The 19,622-nt window shown below is 43.1% G+C and overlaps 1 protein-coding gene across 1 annotated transcript in view; it reads right to left on the reverse strand.

Moving 5' to 3' along the window:
* The window catches only part of LOC123366132 (prolyl endopeptidase), a 167,110-nt gene extending 150,076 nt beyond the window's left edge, over positions 1-17,034 (reverse strand). Inside the window, exons 1-2 of the mRNA XM_045009267.1 lie at positions 16,929-17,034; positions 12,054-12,128 (exon numbers count right to left, since the gene is read on the reverse strand). Of these exons, the coding sequence (XP_044865202.1) occupies positions 12,054-12,128; positions 16,929-16,973 (120 nt within the window). The 5' untranslated portion in view covers positions 16,974-17,034. The remainder of the gene's footprint in view (positions 1-12,053; positions 12,129-16,928) is intronic.
* Between the last annotated feature and the right edge of the window lie 2,588 nt (positions 17,035-19,622).

A 19,622-nucleotide genomic window follows, 5' to 3' on the forward strand; every position in this document is an offset into this window, starting at 1 on the left:
CCAGGAAAGCCCAGGGTACAAACAGGAATTGGTTTTGTAACTTCTTCCTTCTCAGAATGCACTGAACCAAATCCTCATGACAGCAGGTGAGATTCACACATGTGAAGAGGACTCAAATGGTGCATAAAGGTATTTTCTGAGCTGGGTCTCTGTTCTTGAGAGACATATAATCAAGTTCCTGATCACTTGTGGACATTAAAATTTCAGTGTCACAAAAAGGTAGTAATGTCAACCCCGGTCTCAAGGCCAAATCCCACTCAATTATCTTTTGCCTTCCCAAGTTCCTTCTGCAATTTCAATTAGAAAAGATATTCTTCTATTTCACATCCTAAAATTGTTATGTAGGGTGTCCGGGAGCTGTTAAGTAGGTGCTGTATTTTATCCCAGAGTTGAGTTCTTTTCAGCAGCAGATGAAAGGAGCCCTTTATAGCTTACATAGTCTAAAATTCTTTACAATTCTTCAGAAAGCAAGGTGCGATACAAACAAAATGGATCCTAGCGGTCCATTGCCTTGTACCTTGAGTACTCATTTACCTCTTGTGCAATGGAGTAAAAAGTACCATTCAAACCTTGAATATGCGAGAGGAACTCACATAAGCCCCTGGTCTGCTAGTACAGGCACTAACCAAATCTAGCCAAGAGTATTAATTTAGGAGCTATAAATGCCCAACAAAAAAAATAAATTCAGGGAAAACAAATTGATTATTTCAATTACGCCATCATGAGAATGTAGATAGCAAACACACTGGCTACTCATTTAATTACATTAATGTCTGCAAAACACTAAGATTCTCAGATCAAAAGGGACAATGTAAGTGTGCAAATTATTATAAATAGCCACACACTTATTCCATTTGCTATCCTGAATTGTACTGGTATATCACACACAGGTTCACTTTAGGACTTTTCTTATGTTCTATAGCGTGCGCGTCAAACAGAGTAATACTTATACATTACCTGTTCAGCTCACTGTCAGATCAGACCAGTGGTTCTCAAATTTATTTGATTGCGCTCTCCTTCTTTGTGTCTGTAGTAGTTCACGCTCACTATCCCTCCCGCCACACAACTACATATACTGATAAAAGCAGCAGAGGCACTTCACTTGAATCAATTTCGACTTCTGTGTTTTTCACTTGAGTTTGGCTCATTCATGCAACAGAAAAAAAACCATGATCCATTCTAATAAGAGCAAAAGCAAAACTGTGATTGTGCTGCATGCTTACAATTAATTGCACACATCATGTTGTAGAAAACGGATTAAAGTACAGTTGGCAAAGACTTTGTATAATACTATGCAAGCTTAGCAGAAATCCATCAAACACACACCGCGCCATCTGAAGACCTGGTATGTCTGGAGCAGCGGTCCCCCACCTTTTCACGTGGCGAGCGCCGGACAACTAGCCGCCGAGGAGCCTGGTCGCCTGACAAGCAGCCGCTGAAATGCCGCCAAGAAGCGGCATCATCAAGAGGCATCACCGCCAAAAATCAGCGGCATTTCGGCAGCAGCGCTTCTTGATGACGCTGCTTCTCGGCGGCATGCTTCCTGGCGTTGCCGCTTCTCGACGGCATTTCGGCGGCCGCTTGTCCAGCGGCCAGTAGGCGGGCGCACATAGATGCCCCGGTGGGTGCCATGGCGCCCATGAGCACTGCATTGGGGACCCCTGGTCTGGAGGAATCAGCTTTGCCAGTTATTTGTTGCTGTGGGGTAAAATGTGTGCACAGTGAGGTTTTTTCTCCCTAAAGCTTCTCATGCCCCCTGTGATGGTACCTCCCATAAGGCTTTTGGAAATATGCTTAGAATGTGTTTTATGCTACATATGCCATGTATTAATCCTATTTGTATGCATGTATCATTTTTGTATTCGAAGTTATGAATGTTGGCTGTGTACTGGCTTGATTTCTAAATAACCTTAGTAGAGCATTTGGTCAGTTCCTGGAGAAAGGAATGTTGAAATTAAGTACCTAATCAAGAAACACTTAAAGGACAATGGATCTTGGAATGTTCCAATCCACATAAGAAGTCTACTTGAGGATGTTCAAAGTAGCATGTAAACAATGGATGCTGCCTGAAAAAACTGAGTCATGCATGGACACGTGACTTGCCCAGCTGACTCCTAAACTCCATCTTGGAGCTGGACTTTGCATAGGAGTGAGGAGGAGGTCTCCACCCACAAGAGAAACTTTATTTAAACCCCTGGGAGACCCCTCCATGTTGGCTGCAGCTGGCTAAAGAGAGAGCATCTCCACCCCCCCCCCAGGATACTTGGAAGAAATTGGAACAAAGGGCAGTGACTGCAAGGGGTGTGAGTGATTGCTGGACCCAGGCTAAAAGGAAATTAGTCTGTAAAAGGGAGCATTCTGGAACTGGTGAGGATCTTATCTGTATTCAGTTTGATTAGACATAGATTTGCACATTTTATTTTATTTTGCTTGGTGACTTAGTTTGTTCTGTCTGTTATTACTTGGAATCACTTAAATCCTACTTTCTGTATTTAATAAAATCACTTTTTAATTATTAATTAACTTGGAGTATGTATTAATACCTGGGGGAGCAAACAACTGTGCATATCTTTCTACCAGTGTTATAGAGGGCAAACAATTTATGAGTTTAACCTCTATAAGCTTTATACAGGGTAAAACAGATTTAATTGGGTTTAGACTCCATTGGGAGTTGGGCATCTGAGTGTTAAAGACAAGCACACTTCCGTGAGCTGCTTTCAGGTAAACCTGCAGCTTTGGGGCAAGTAATTCAGACCCTGGGTCTTGTTGGAGCAGACGGGGTTGTCTGGCTCAGCTGGGGTCCCACGCTGGCAGGGAAAGCAGGGGTAGAAGTAGTCTTGGCACATTAGGTGGCAGCTCCCAAGAGGGTTTCTGTGATCCAACCCATCACACCCTCAGCCTCTCCTCATAAGTCATGTGCTCCAGCCCCCTAATCATTTTTGTTGCCTAAAATGTAGACTTGAAGGGATTATCGGAAGTGTGTAAATTAATTTGTTTTTCCAAAGCTGCAAAGTCTAATCACAAATCTCAATTCAATTACTTGTTCCAGCACATGCTTTATTGCTGTTGTCACAGCTTCTATATAAATGGACTGGGAAATGGAGTATAACAAAGGAATAAGTATCAGAGGGGTAGCCATGTTAGTCTGTATCCACAAAAACAATGAGGAGTCCAGTGGCACCAGAAAGAGTAACAGTGAAAACTGCAGATACAGGCATATATTATTTATGCCTATATCTGCAATTTTCACTCCATGCATCTGAAGAAGTGGGTTTTTTTAGCCACAAAAGCTTATGCCCAAATAAATCTGTTACTCTTTATGGTGCCACCAGACTCGTCGTTTTTAAAGGAGTAAGTACTATTTCTCCCTGGCCCCACTATTCAGCAATTCTATATGGTTTCCTTTATTACGGTTATTTCATGTCCTGCATGCACTATCTAAATATGGGGGGCTAGAGAGGGAAGGACCTTCCTTCCTTGGACAGGATATTCTTCTGTCCCATTTTGTGGTAGTTATATTACTAGCAGAGTAAATATTGAGGCATTCCATAGCAAGAAGTGATCGATAAGGCTGCAGTTTGCAACAACGTAGTGAGAAAATAAATCAAAGTTACATGCCTGTGTAGGGATATTAAAGAAGGTTTATATTAGACATGGTTTATATGAAAAATAATTTGTTAGAAAGGATTTATTGTTAATTGATACTTTATAACTAAAGGTTTACATTAGAAGTAAATGTGATTCCCAAGATTTAGCCTCTAACCTGCAAGCCACCAGCTGTGTCTGTGTGAAGTCTGCTCAAAGAAATACTTTGTATAAAACTTGTTAAACATTAATTAACTCTAAGTAAGCCAAAACAGTAGCTGTTATAGTATATAGATAGAGACCCCCCACCCTCTGTAAGTTTTCATCTCACTTTATTTTTAATTGTTAAAAGACAGGGAGTCTCACATAAATTGGTAACACCCCAAAAGGTAAAGAGACAGTGAAACAGATGTAATTAAGATAGAGAATGTATGTGAATGAGTGCCTAGTTTAAATAATGAATGATTGGTTAGGGAGTTACCAGCCTGAAGAATTCAGTGTTGGCCGAAGAAGGTGTCAAGTGGGATCAACCAGATGACCCCCGGAGGGCAAACTGGAATCCATCCCACCACACCTCAAAGGCATTAAAAACAAACATCTGATAACATGGAGCCAGCCACCTGCTGATTGATTTAGCAACAGCAGAATGAAGCAACTCTCATGAACTGACATAGGAATAAATTCCTATAAAACTGGACTCTGAAAACTAAGGACTTTGAGTCTATGGTTCTGCTGCCAGCCTCCAGGAGCATCAGGTGCATCTGACACAGACTCAGCTCCATCTTCATGACCAAGATACCTGGCCAGTAACTTGGCATGAGCAACGTCTAGGCTGGTAACTATAACATCTATACAGAACCTGAATGAATGTGTGAATGAATATATGTATGTATGTGTGTGTGTGTAAGGAATAAGTAGTCATAGAAATAAGTAGTAAAACAACGTTGTTTACTGTTATCTTTTGTTTTATTATGTTATTTACAATAAATGTGGCATCTTTGCCTTATCCCTCTTAATAAGATTCTGCTAGTTTTTATTGGTATAACATCTGCTCATATGCCCTGGGGCATTCAGCACTAATGCTGAAGCTAGGTCTTTAAAGACAGCCAACCAACAGGAGAAACCTCTTGCAATTCACCTTCAAAGATAACACCCACTAGGATAAGCTTAGTATTCACCTTATTTCCTAAGGGTATTGGTCTAAAAATCACAGTATTGCTATAGCAGATGCATGATTACTTTTGCCCCTTTGCCAAGCAGTAGCAGATGTCAGCCCTTGCTGATCAATTTCGTGTCAGAGGTGAAATCAGTGACATGGGCTTAACGTATTACTACTATAATATGTTTACTTATGAAGTGTACATGAGTCCTGGTTCCTTGAACAGAGATGGTCACGAATTGCTCACAGGCAAGTCCCTCTTGCAAACCTCAGATACGGCACCATTGCCTCATCACCAAGCAGCAGCAGCCTCGGAATTGCCTCTCAATGCTCAGAGGATACTGTTCCTTGTTCCTTCCTGGAAACACCATCGACAGTCCACCCCCACCCCCTGTTCAGAGCTCCTCCTCTAGGATGAAATGGCCACAATGGGACAGCCTGGGCATCAACCCTCTTCATGCAGCTGCGTTACAAAGGAACCTCAGAAAAGGATCAACTGCCCAGATAAAGGGCGAGTCATTTAGTATAATCTCCCTGATCCAAAAAGTCATTGGGTAAAAGTTTCATGCATGTTATGAATTGATATATAAGCACTCAGGATCACCTTAGCACGTCATTACGGTTTTGCTAAATTCAACCACAGCTATGTCTGTGTTCACAAGAACGTAATTCAATATCTGATGTAGATGTCAATATTTTAATCATGACCGCATTTTAATGGTGACTGTTTTGATCGCACTGGTGGGAGAGAATATCAGAGTTTTCAATTTTAGCTTGGAATTTCTTTACTCTTGTGAATTTAAAGTAGGCTCTTCACATAATTTGACCTCAGTATTTTGCAGCCAATCTGCATTAGCAATAATAGCCTGATAGCACCACGGTGGAGAGTTCAAACGCAGTATCTTTTTAATGGGTACATAACAGTGTAAAAAGAAGACAGAGAAGATTATCCATGGAGTTGGTTGGATGAAATGTTAGGTGCCTCCCCTCAGTAAGGATAAGCATGCCTGACTCAAGGATAATTTGAAAATCATATAGAAAAAAAGAGAAGGTATTCTAGGATTCAGATCAGTCTAGCTACACGTGGTAGCATTTCTAAATAACATACAAAGGCACAACAGGATTGGAGAATGAGGTACGGAGGGGGTAAGTACGATTGTTTAAAAACAAACAAAAAAACCCAACTATTTTTAGAGGTCACCTATATATACACATTAGCACAGGGCTCGGCAACCTTTCAGAAGTGGTGTGCCAAGTCTTCATTTATTCACTCTAATTTAAGGTTCTGCGTGCCAGTAATACATTTTAATGTTTTTAGATGGTCTCTTTCTACAAGTCTATAATATATAACTAAACTATTGTTGCATGTAAAGTAAATAAGGTTTTTGAAATGTTTAGGAAGCTTAATTTAAAATTAAATTAAAATGCAGAGTTCCCCAGACCGGTGGCCAGGACCCAGACAGCGAGAGTGCCACTGAAAATCAGCTCATGTGCCGTCTTTGGCCTGCATGCCATAGGTTGCCTACCCCTGCATTAGCACCTACTTAAATAACAGAGGGTCCATTTGGATAAGAGACTAATTTTGATCTTGTTTGTTTAAAGTTAACGTTAGGTTCTTGCCCCACCTTACCCTCAACTCAAGATTCCCTCTTTCCTTCCTGTTTCTAGGAAGGACACTATGCTGCCCCCCAACTGGGGTTGCTCACTCCAGCAAAAGCAGGAGAGGCAGCATCAGCTGCAGGCAACACTGACTCTATGGAGACAAATGACACAGGCTGCTCCTTCAAAGCAAAGACAGAAGACATAAAAGATCTATGGGGTCAGCAAATAAAATTTTATACCCTTCCTCCCCAAGATACCTGGGGGACTGGGAGTGTTGAGAAGCATGCTGGGCCCACAAAGAAATGAAAAGCCTTTGGGCGAAGGGGAGGGATGGGCACAGGTCTCAATGCGGGAGACCTTAGGGCTGCACTGAAGCCAGCCCGTTACTCCCTGAAGCACCCTGGGTAGTCCAAACTTCTTACACCCTCAGTCCCTGCTTATTTGTTCTGCTGCTGGAAGTGTGGCTGTCCCTCCTCTTCCGCCCTACCCCTTTTGATGAGGAAGAAGACAGGAGTATAAAATTCCCTGCTCCCCGCAGGAGAGAGAAAGCAGACCCATGTCCTTTTCCCTCTGCTGCGGAGCAAGAGGCCAGAGAGGAAAGTAGGTAGACAACTACAAGAGGCTCTGCAGCAGCAGCTTAGCACTGAGGGCCAACATTTCAGCTCTTCCCAGGGTATGTCTACTCTGCAATGTAAGCCCAGGGTTAGTGGGAGTCAAGTCGGCTGACCAATGTTAGGTAGGGGGGAGGGATAGCTCAGTGGTTTGAGCATTGGCCTACTAAACCCAGGCTTGTGAGTTCAATCCTTGAGGAGGCCACTTAGGGATCTGGGGCAAAAATTGGTCCTGCTAGTGAAGGCAGGGGGCTGGACTCAATGACCCTTCAAGGTCCCTTCCAGTTCTAGGAGATTGGTATATCTCCAATTATTATTTATTATTTAAATCTAGGCCTGAGCGTCTACACTGCATCTTAACCCTACATAAAAAGACTATTCTCATCTGTGCTTAAACCTAGGGCTCTGGTGTACACACTGCAGTGTGAGATCCAAGTCAAAGTAACCATATTTTCGATTTCCTAGCCACCCTCCCCCCATCCTGAAATGTGGCCACTATGGCCCTAGGACTGTGGTGCACTGTGCAGAAAACTTTACTGCATGTTACCAGGAAGCAACTCGCTTTGCAAAAGGCTTGATCGGTTTGCTCTCCATTGCAAATCCAGGAGGCTCTCCCAACGGTGTGCTTGCAGATCAGTGATCAGAAGTTAATGGTTTAATGCTGACCTGAGCTGCTGCCCTTTGGGTGGGGTGGCTTCCATTTACAACAGAGTGATTGCAGATTGTTGGGATAGAGAGACTAAGGAAGTCCAGCTGACTCCCAGGACCTGAGTCAAGCGAGGCTGTGTCTACACTGCAAAGCAATAGGGCTCAGACCCTGGGTGCCGACTTAAGTCAAGCTCGGATCCTCCAGCCTTGCAGGGTCCTGGGACCCTGAGCCTTGGGTCACTGCAATTGCAGTGTAGACAGAATTTTTTTTGGGGGGGTGGGGGTGGCGGGGGAGGAAGATGTCATGCTGCTACTCAAAGCAAGTAATATAGTTCCTACAGCATCCGATAGTGAAATGGAACACTCTACCATATCCATTTTATTTAATAAATCTATCAGAATTCTCCAAGCCCTCTTGCATTTTAAACGCTCAGCATTACTAACTCCAGTGATGATATATTTCATCGGGGCCTTATCCAAAGCCCAATGGAGTCAATTTAAAGACTAAGGTGGACTTTACTGGATGTTGGCTTAGGCCCTAAAACATTTGTGGTAGGAGCATAATACACTGATTGTGTCTTTTTTAGTCATAGTTATTTCTATAAGTTAACAATTGCTACTGATGCTTCTAGTACATTTCCAGCCATTATTCTTCAACCACCTTCTGCTTTATTAATTTTTTTGTGAATACATATATAATATACTAGACATAATCTCACTAGCGAGCTGCTACCCTCCAGGATCTATTAACTTTTAAATCAAGGCGCTGATCTCCATTTTCTATTTGACAGTACACACCAGTGCTTTAAATGGTGCAACCCTACAATTATATTTGTGACAGACACGGCAATTTCCTGAAACATCCTGGACAAACTGTATTGAACACAAGAATGGCCATACTGGGGCCATCTAGCCCATTATCCTCTCCCTGACAGTAGCCAGTGCCAGATGCTTCAGAGGGAATGAAGAGAACAAGGCAATTTTGAGTGATCCACTCCCTACCATCCAGTCCCAGCTTCTGGCAATTGGAGGTTTGGGGACGCCCACAGCATGAGGTTGCATCCCTGACCATCTTGGCTAATAGCCATTGAGGGACCTATCATCCGCGTATATCTAATTCTTTTCTGAACCAAGTTATACTTTTGGCCTTCACAACATACTCTGCCAACACTTCCAAAATGTGTGAAAAAGTGTTTGTTTATACCTGCTACCTACTGATTTCATCATATGACCACTAGATATTGTGTTATGTGAAGGGGTAAATAACACTTCCTTCATTTCATCCATACCATTCATGATTTTATAGACTTCTATCTTAACCCCCCTTACCCATCTCTTTTTTAAGATGAACAGTTCCAGTCTTTTTAATCTCTCCTTGTATGGAAACTGCTCCATACACTTAATCATTTTTGTTGTCCTTTACTGTAGCTTTTCCAATTCTAATATGTCCTTTTTGAGATGAGGTGATCAGACTGCATGAGTATTCAAGGTGTTGGCATACCATGGATTTACGTAGTGACAATTTGACTTTTTCTGTCCCTATTTCCTATCCCTTTCTTAATGGTTCCTAACATTGTTAGCTTTTTTGACTGCCGCTGCACCTGAGCGGGTGCATTCAGAGAACTATCTACAATGACCACAGATCTTTTTCATGGTAACAGCTAATTTAGACCCCATCATTTTGGATGTATAGTTGGGATTATTTTTTCCCAACATGCATTACGGTGCACTAAACACTGAATTCACCTGCTTTGTTGTTGCCCAGTTACCCAGTTGTGAGACCCCTCTGTAATTCTTCACAGTCAGCTTTGGCCCTACCTATATTGAATAATTTAATATCTGTAAATTTTTCCACCATACTGTTCATCCACTTTTCCAGATCATTTATGAATATATTGAACACCACAGCTCTCAGTACAGATGGTTGGGGAAGCACCCTATTTACCCCTCTCAACGGTGAAAGCCAACCATTTATTCCTACCCTTTGTTTCCTATCTTTTAAGCACTTAGTGACCCATGAGAGGACCTTCCCTCTTATCCCATGACAGCTTACTTTATTTAAGAGCCTTTGGTGAGGGACCTTGTCAAAGTTTTTTGAAAGTTCAAGTATCCTATATCCACTGGATCACCCTGGTCCACGTTTTTGTTGACTCCCTTAAAGAATTCTAAAATACTGATGAAACATGATTTCCCTTTACAAAAACAGTGTTGTCTCTTTCCCAATATATCATTTTCATCTATGTCTCTGATAATTTTGTTCTTTAATATAGTTTCAAACAAACAATTTGCCTGGTACTGAAGTTAGGCTTACTGGCCTGTAATTGCCAGGATTGCCTCCAGACCCTAAATTAAAAATAGGTGTTATATTAGCTACCATCCAGTCATCTTGTAGAGAGGCTGATTTAAGCAATAGCTTATATACCACAATTAGTAGTTCTGAAATTTAATGTCTGAGTTCCTTCAGAACTCTTAGGTGAATACTGTCTGGTGATTTATTACTGTTTAATTTATCAATTCGTTCAAAATCTTCCTCTCTTGACACCTGGGACAGTTCTTCAGATCTACCACCTAAAAAGAATGTATTGGGTGTGCAGATCTCCCCCATATCCTCTGCAGTGAAGGCAGTGAAGACTGAGGCAAAGAATTCACTTAGTTTCTCCGCAATGGCTTTTCTTCCTTGAGTGCTCCTTTAGCACCAATACAGGACAGTGGCCCACTGACTATGTGGCAGGTTTCCTGCTTCTGATGTACTTGAAAAAAAAATTGCTGTTAATTCAATAAGGTTTAATTTAATTTGGTAAGGCTTAACTTAATTCAAGTAAAAGTATAAAAAGGCAGGCCATGAAAGAATTTGAAGAGCAGCTAGTTAAAGACACAAAAAATTAAGCATTTTAGGAGTTCATATTAAAAATGCAAATATTTATGTATTATTGTGGGGACTGTACGTAACATCTCTAGGAGGCAGACATGACTAATGCAAAAGCTGGGAAGCATTATGAGCTTCAAAGGGCTATTTTAAAACCATGGGACACAGAAGAAGGAACTTTGGGGATAAACAAATTTTAGTGGGATACCTAGAGAAATACCTGGGAGGCGGGAATGCAAATTCCTCACTTCTGGGCCCAACCTATTAAAGCTACATCTTGAGGAAAACACATTGTCTGACAGATTACCTATTCATGGTTTCTAAGGATAAAAGACCCAAACTATTAAAAAAAATTCACAGATTCATGGGTGTACTTGTTCTGAGCTAACAGCTACTGTGAACTTGTGACCGCACAAAAAAATCCCTGGTGCTGTTTAAAGGATAGTACATCTGCCAAAGCCCTTATATAAAGTTTGGGTGATCTGGTAAGCTTATTAGCATGCCTGTAGATTTTTTTATTATTTTAAAATATTTTCTCGGTAACGCTTTTATCTTAAGAATAAGTGTGCTTACTTAGGAAAAGCTGTGTTGTAACTTAAGCCTATGGGCAATTACGCTGTTTACAGCCTCTAAGAAGAAAAGCAAAGCGGGCCTGCTGAGGCAGTTTGACTTGCTGGGGAATTCAGTGAGGCAGGGAATTGCATAGTCTGGAAAAATCCTGGTCATATGGGAAAGAGACGTCTTCACCCAAGACAGGTGACAGCTGGGGAGCCGGAAGCCTAAGAGCATGTGCCCTTGTTGGACCACAGAGGGGGGGAATAATGGTGCAGCTGCCCTGAACTGTGACAACAGTCACCTTAAAAGAAAAAAAGTTAATAGCCATTTCAGACACTACTTCTGTCCCATCCTCCCCGAGTTCCTATGACTATTTCTTATTTTTAATCAAACAGTTTTCTTGCTCCTGGTGCTGCATGAGAGACCTACTCTAATACGATAACCTGACTACTTTTGGACCAATCCTGAAAACACTTATACACAAGAGTATAACCTTATTCACAAGAGTAATCCCAAGATCAAGGGCTATCTTGGTTACAAAGGGGGGAAAACAAAGAAACTTTACACAAAGTGCTGTCAAATACACAAACTAAAGAAAAGAGAACCTTCTTCCTCTCTTTTGGCTACAGTAATTTTAGGTGTTAGAACATTTTGAAACAGAAAACTGAGTTCGGTAACCTTTAATATTCAGGAATCATCTGTCGATGTGGGGCAAGAGTGCTGGAACAAGTTTTATAGTGGGGGTGCTGAAAGCAGAAAGCATTATTTTGTTATTACTACTGCCGCGCCCCCAGCACTCCGATGGGGGCTGCACTATAAATAAGATGTGAACTATCTAAATTGTTTAATATCTTTATCTCTACATTAACAAGGTCACAAGATGTGGTGCTTAATACCATTGTTTCATTGATATCAAAGAGTATTGTTACTGCTGACATCAGCTTCCTGCTTTACAAAGTTACCAATATTTTGCAGGCCTACAAAGAGAGGAGTGTCAAAACATCCAATTTTATAGATAAAAAGTTACCTTTGTTTGTTCACTATCAGGGTCTTCCAACCAGCAATACGGGTCACATATATTACACCCATGGTAATCATGTACCTGAATTTAAGAGAGAGAGATTTCTTTAACAAACACAAAAGCAAACTTTGTTTGTTTTGAAATTAGCAGATGATCCACATCAAGATGAAGGCTCTGTGGAACGGAAGAGCTGGAAAGTAAAAAGCACCACTCAAGTAACCACCCCAGTAATTCCTGGCTTCAAAATGAGCAAGCCAATATTCTATGGCCAGGAGAATGATGGCCAAGGCAGTGCAGTCACAGTGAAAGAAAAAGTCAGATGATTATCAGGAGTTATACTCACTGCTAGAAGGTACATATAAATCCTATACTCTTTTCATATGGGAAACCAAACCAAATAACCAGCATTTAGCATCCTCTTCATTGCCTTGCTCAGCAATCTGAAGATACAATTAAGACAGCCACAAGAGCAGTGTTCAACTGGAATTGTGACTCTTCGTTTCGCTATTAACCTTTACAGTCACTCAGTAATTAAAGTTTCCAATTATTTAAGAGTAAGTATGTTTGACTGTAGTTGTCCTATCAGTATGAATGACGCCAAGGAAAATTATTTAAGTAGTGGCTTGTCTACATGACAAGTTACTGCATGGCAAGCCAGGGTGTGAATCTAGTTCAGACATTTCAAGTTTTATAATTCACTCAGCTTTAAAAGTAGGAAGTCAAGCTGAACTTTTTGCCAGTATCAACTAATGCTCCAATTCTGCAAACACTTCTTCTCATGAGTGACGTTAAACACATACCCAAGTATTACAGGATTAGGGCCTAAAATACTGCTTTTTGTGGGACAGGAAGGGGGGAAAACACCAATCAGGTTTAATAGAACCTACATGGTTATTTTTAATGAACATCAGTTTCACCATTTGAACACAGAGGTGTATAGTGTTAGTAATATATATTCTGAATGTTGATGTACAGAAAGCAAAGTGAGAGTCTTACAGGTGCATCATCATATAAGAAGATAAACTTTCTAATTTTCTGCATCTTTCAACATTTAGATTAAGGCCCTAATTTTCCAAGAGAGATTAGAGATTTTGGAGGCCTCAATTTTTGGATGCTAAACTTAAGAACCCTCAAAAGGGCCTGACTTTTGGACACACTGAGCACCTGCACTATAGGAGTAAGGGCATTTTAAGAAGTCTCAAATTGGTGATCCAAAAACCTGCAATACGCTAGTCACTTTTGGAAAATTTAAATCTATGTTTTTTTCTACATAAATTATATATGTAATTTTTTAAAAAGTTACCATAAATTTAAGATTTAGTTTAGCTTTTATTTTTTATACCCAAACGATGACATTACTCTTTGGGGAAAATTCCACAAGTGATTCCTTTCTTTATTTGTCCTATGATTATACTAACACAGGGATCAGCAACCTTTGGCATGCGACCCGGTTTGTTTACCTGCCGCGTCCGCAGGTTGGCCACATCCCTCGGCCTGCACCAGTTCCCGCCGCCCCCATTGGCTTGGGACAGCGAACCACAGCCAGTGGGAGCCGCGATTGGCTGAACCTGCGGACACAGCAGGTAAACAAACCGGCCCGGCCCGCCAGGGTGCTTACCCTGGCAGGCCATGTGCCAGAGGTTGCTGATCCTTGTACTAACACAACACTGTTACCCTCTGTACTCCTCGGAGAATTCTGCACCAAAAAAATTTAAAAATTCTGTGCACAATATTTTAAACTTCCATAAAATTTTGCATATTTATCGAAATAACTGGGGCTGTTGATTAATCACAATTAACTCACACGATTAACTCAAAAAAGTTAATCGTGATAATTGTACTGTTAAACAACAAAATACCAATTGAAATGTATTAAATATTCTGGATGTTTTTCTAAATTTTCAAATATATTGATTTCTATTACAACACAGAATACAAAGTGTACAGTGCTCACTTTATTATTTTTATTACAAATATTTGCACTGTAAAAATGATAAACAAAAGAAACAGTATTTTTCAGTTCACCTCATAAAAGTACTGTAGTGCAATCTCTATCATGAAAGTAACTTACAAATGCTGACTATTATTTTTTTTGGTTACATAACTGCACTAAAAAAACAAAAAGTGTAAAACTTTAGAGCCTACAAGTCCACTCAGTCATACTTGTTATTCTGTCAATTGCTAAGACAAACAAGTTTGTTTACATTGATGGGAGATACTGCTGCCTGCTTCTTATTTACAATGTCACCTGAAAGTGAGAACAGGCATTCACGTGGCACTTTTGTAGCCAGCATCGCAAGGTATTTACATGCCAGATATGCTAAACATTCGTATGGGCCTTCATGCTTCAGCCACCATTCCAGAGGACATGCTTCTATGCTGATGATGTTTGTTAAAAAAATAATGCATTAATTAGATTTGTGACTGAACACCTTGGTGGAAAACTGTACGTCTCCAGCTCCATAGTTTTACCTGCATTCTGCCACATAGTGCATGTTATAGCAGTCTTGGATGATGATCCACCACATGTTCATTTTAAGAACACTTTCACTGCAGATTTGACAAAGCGCAAAGAAGGCACCAATGTGAGATTTCTAAGAATACCTACAGCACTCGACCCAAGATCAAAGAATCTGAAGCGCTGCCCAAAATCTGAGAGGGACAAGGTGTGGCGAATACTTTCAGGAGTCTTAAAAGAGCAACACTCAGGCTTTGGCTACACTTACACTTCAAAGCGCTGCCGCAGCAGTGCTTTGAAGCGCTAAGTGTAGTCAAAGCGCCAGAGCTTCTTTCTCCCAGCGCTGTCCGTACTCCACCTCCCTGTGGGGAATAACGTACAGCGCTGGGAGCCGCGCTCCCAGCGCTGGGGCTTTGACCACACTGGCGCTTTGCAGCGCCGCAATTTGCAGCGCTGGAGAGGGTGTGTTTTCACACCCTGCTGCAGCGCTGCAAATTTGTAAGTGTAGCCAAGCCTTCAGATGCAGAAACTACAGAACCCAAACCACCAAAAAAGAAAATCAACCCTCTGCTGGTGGTATCTGACTCAGGCTATGTCTACACTACCGCGGCAAGTTGACCTATGCCACGCAACTCCAGCTACGTGAATAATGTAGCTGGATCAACATACGTTAGGTCGAGTTACCGAAAGGTTTACACTGCGGGGGTGGGGGTCAACAGGACTTACGTTACTCTTCTCATTTGGAGGGGGGGGTAGAGCACAGGGGGCGACTGGACAGTGATCTGCTGTCAATTTGGTGGGTCTTCAACTAGACCCACTATATAGACTAATGGTGGATCGAACTCAGAGCGTGGATCCTGGCTGTAATGTAGATATAGCCTCTGATGATGAAAATGAACATGCATCGGTCTGCATTGCTTTGGACTGTTATCGAGCAGAAACTGTCATCAGCATGGATGCATGTCCTCTGGAATGATGCTTGAAGATGAAGGACATATGAATCATTAGCACACTTGGCACATGAATATCTTGCAACACCGGCTACAATGGTGCCATGCAAATGTCTGTTCTCGCTTTCAGGTGACATTGTAAACAAGAAGCAGGCAGCATTATCTCCTGCAAATTGTAACCAAACTTGTTTGTCTGAGCAACTGGCTGAAGTAGGACTGAGTGGACTTGTAGGCTCTAAAGTTTTATATTATTTTATTTTTGAATGCAGTTATTTTTTGTACATAATTCTACATTTGTAAGTTCAACTTTCATGATAAAGGGATTGCACTAAAGTACTTGTATGAGGTGAATTGAAAAATACTATTTATTTTGTTTTTTACAGTGTAAATATTTGTAATAAAAATAAATATAAAGTGAGCAAGGTACACTTTGTATTCTGTGTTGTATTGAAATCAATATATTTGAAAATGTAAAAAACATCCAAAAATATTTAAACAAATGGTATTCTATTATTGTTTAACAGCAAGATTAACTGCCATTACATTTTTTTAAATTGCTTGACAGCCCTAGAAATAACACAATATAATCACACTCCTGTTATCAGCCCCAGCAGCACAGGGGACCATTAATCTGCACAATTCTGCATTGTGCAGTGGTGCAGAATTGCAGTAGGAGTACCCCTTTAGTTCTATAAAACTAAAACAAAACTTAAGTAACATTTACTGGACAAAAGATTATACTTTTATTTATCAAGGGTGTGAAATCCAAAGCATTACTGCCTGCTTAGCTGGGGCGGGGGGGGTGGGGGGGGGAATGGTGAGGGTTGTGAGAAAACATTTTCAAGTCTGGGATGAAGCTCACAGTTCAGAAATGTTAAGTACACACATACTGCTCACAAGATTTGCCTTTCACTGACACCTGCAATACAAACTGCACCACAACATACAATGCAGACAGTGATTAGCAACAAAAATAATAAGCGCAGTTTTATAACATCATGCTAACAAAAAGTTTCCTGAACGAAAACTGACCCTCGGCCAGCGCTCAGAGCAAGCCCTGCTAACGAGCACGCCAGGCAGGTCGCTTAGCCCCTCTCTGAAGGGAGGGGCTCAGTATCTGCCGCTGTAAAACGGGGCCGCTAACGCGCTCCCCACTGCCAGGGCGCGGCGGGGACATTCCGGCTGACAAATCGCTTGGGGCTCCCCGGCTGGAAGGACCTACCCGAGCGGCCGAAAACACCGCGCGCTGCCCCGCACCTCACCCCGAGGGACTGGCTCTGCCTCGAGCCCGAGCCCCGCCGAGCTCCGCCCCGCCCCGCCCCGCGGGCAGCGGCAGCAGAGCCGGGGCCGGCCGGGGGAAGGGCCCCACGTGCCGGGCAGCGGCTCGGGAGCAACCCCGGGGCGGGGGGGCGCTCGCTGCGGGGCGGCGCGGGGCGCGGGAGGGGGGGAGGGCGGCGGCGGGGCCGGACTCACCGCAGCCTCGTCGCGATAGGCCTCCGGGTACTGGGCGCTCTGCATGGTGCCGGGCGGGCGGAACAGGCGCGGGGCCGCGCTCAGCGGGAGCCGGCAGCCAAGCCCCGCCCCCCTGACAAGAAGCGGCTGCGCGCAGCCAAGAGGGCTGAGTGCGCCGGGGAGCCGGCAGCGCAGCGAGCACAGCGCCCTCTGCGGGGAAGAGGCTGCAGCGCACCCCGGCCGCCGCGGCTCGCTGGAGGGGCTGCGGGGACATTGCCCGCTAGGTGGCGCTGTAGCATCCTGGTGCCGGGGGGGGCGCAGTGCGCAGAGTGAGGCCGGAGGGGCGGGGGCGTCCACCGCAGAGAGCGGGAAGCGAGACCCCTAGTGGCCACGTCCTGCCCAGCTCCCCAGCAGGGAGCAGCCCCTGTACAGCCGGCGATGCAGGGAGGGGAGGAGAAAAACACTGACCACTTCTTTCCCTTCCAGCATGTAGCGGGTGGAGCTGGACGTGCACCAAGCACCTGAGGGCTTGTCTCCGCATCAGCTGTTCCAGGATAGCTCACAAGTGTGGACACCAAACCTGGAATAACCCTGGTTTGTTTGTTTGTTTCCAAATTAGTTTGAGCCATTTGGAAGTCGATAGAACTAAACCAGAACAAGGCACTGGTATTCCAGAATAGGAGAGTCCACATATGGAGTTATGAAAGCTGCCCCCCTTTAAATTCACACCCTACGTTATTCAGGAATAACTTCAATGTGTAGACAAGCCCTCAGTCTGATACACCAGGAGGAGCAATCTGGTAGAAAACCCAAAACTGTGACCCTTCCCATTCCCAGCTGCTGGGCATGGCAGGAGTGCTGGACTTCTCATCAGGCCACTGTCTTTGAACTTTGCTTATGTGTCTCCCAACACTGTATTTTCTTAAGTAGTAACCAGTTGGTTTAATCCTGCAGTTAGTGGGCATCTGGTAGCATTTTCAAGCCCTGAACTATTAAGACAGTGGGCCCGATTCCCTTCTCAGCCACCTGAGCAGGGGCGGCTCTAGGCACCAGCAAAACAAGCTGGTGCCTAGGGCGGCAAAATGTAGGGCCACCTGAGTCTTACCTTCAATTGTCCCAACCATTTCACCGGAGTGACTTCTGATCTGCATCAGTGTAAGTGGGAGGAGGAGCAGGTCCAAAGTAGCAAGAGATGCTTTACAAGCACCATCAGCTGGATTCTCACACCATGGTAGGCAAGGTCAAACACAAAGGGTGATTTGATTTCTGGCCATGGTATTGCTATTGATTGTGAATTACCAGTGTTAGCCCCATGCACAACCAAGGTTCTGCTGAGCAGATGTCTAAGTTGTCCAAGGTAACGGAAGTCCAACTATAATATGAAATTGTAAAAATCAGCAACAGTTGGAAACTAATAACTGGTACAAGCAGAATTAAGTTAAAAGAATGGTGATAAGTGGCTCCTGTCACAGGTTGACAGGACAATGAGCTGAAAGACTCTAGAAGTTGGAGGGAATGTTTATAGTAGAAATCACTTATATGTGTTTTGACTGGTTAATTTTAATGAGATGAGGTTGCCACCTACTCTGGACACTGTTTAACTGGGGGTGGGAGGCATCAAAAGAGAGCATGGCAACAGGTGGGCTGGACGGAGCAAGCTTTGGCAAGGTGGCTGCTATCACACAAGAGATCCTCTTCCTGGACACTACAGTATTAATAAGTGATGGTCATATAAACACCACCCTATACTGGAATCCTACTGACCACTATACTTACCTACATGCCTCCAGCTTTCATACAGACCACATCACACGATCCATTGTCTACAGCCAAGCTCGAAGATACAACCACATTTGCTCCAATCCCTCAGGCAGAGACAAACACCTACATGATCTCTATCAAGAGTTCTTAAAATTACAATACTCACCTGCTGAAATGAAGAAACAGATTGACAGAGCCAGAAGAATACCCAGAAGTCACCTACTCCAGGCCCAACAAAGAAAGTAACAGAATGCCACTAGCTGTCACCTGCAGCTCCCAACTAAAACCTCTCCAGTGCATCATCAAGGATCTACAACCTATCCTGAAGGGAATGCCCTCACTCTCACAGAATATCAGAGTTGGAAGGGATCTCAGAAGGTCATCTAGTCTAACCCCCTGCTCAAAGCAGGGCTAATCCCCAGACAGATTTTTGCCCCAGATCCCTAAATGGCCCCTTCAAGGATTGAACTCACAACTCTAGGTTTGGCAGGCTAATGTGCAAACCACTGAGCTATTGCTCCCCCCAACAGGCCTGTCCTCACTTACAGATAGCCCCCCAATCTGAAGCAAATACTCACCAGAAACCACACAACAAAAACACTAACCCAGGAACCTATCCTTGCAACAAAGCTCGTTGCCAACTCTGTCCACATATCTATTCAAGGGACACCATCACAGGACCTAATCACATCAGCCACACCATCCGAGGCTCATTAACCTGCACATCTTCCAATGTGATATATGCCATCATGTGCCAGCAATGCCCCTCTGCCATGTATATTGGCCAAACCGGACAGTCTCTACACAAAAGAATATATGGACTCAAATCAAATGTCAAGAATTATAACATTCAAAAACCAGTCGGAGAACACTTCAACCTCCCTGGTCACTCAATTACAGACCTAAAAGTTGCAATTCTTCAACAAAATGGGCCTTCATCGTTCTAATCCTGAA

The sequence above is a fragment of the Mauremys mutica genome, chromosome 3 (assembly GCF_020497125.1).
Source record: "Mauremys mutica isolate MM-2020 ecotype Southern chromosome 3, ASM2049712v1, whole genome shotgun sequence".
Taxonomy (NCBI): Eukaryota; Metazoa; Chordata; order Testudines; family Geoemydidae; genus Mauremys; species Mauremys mutica.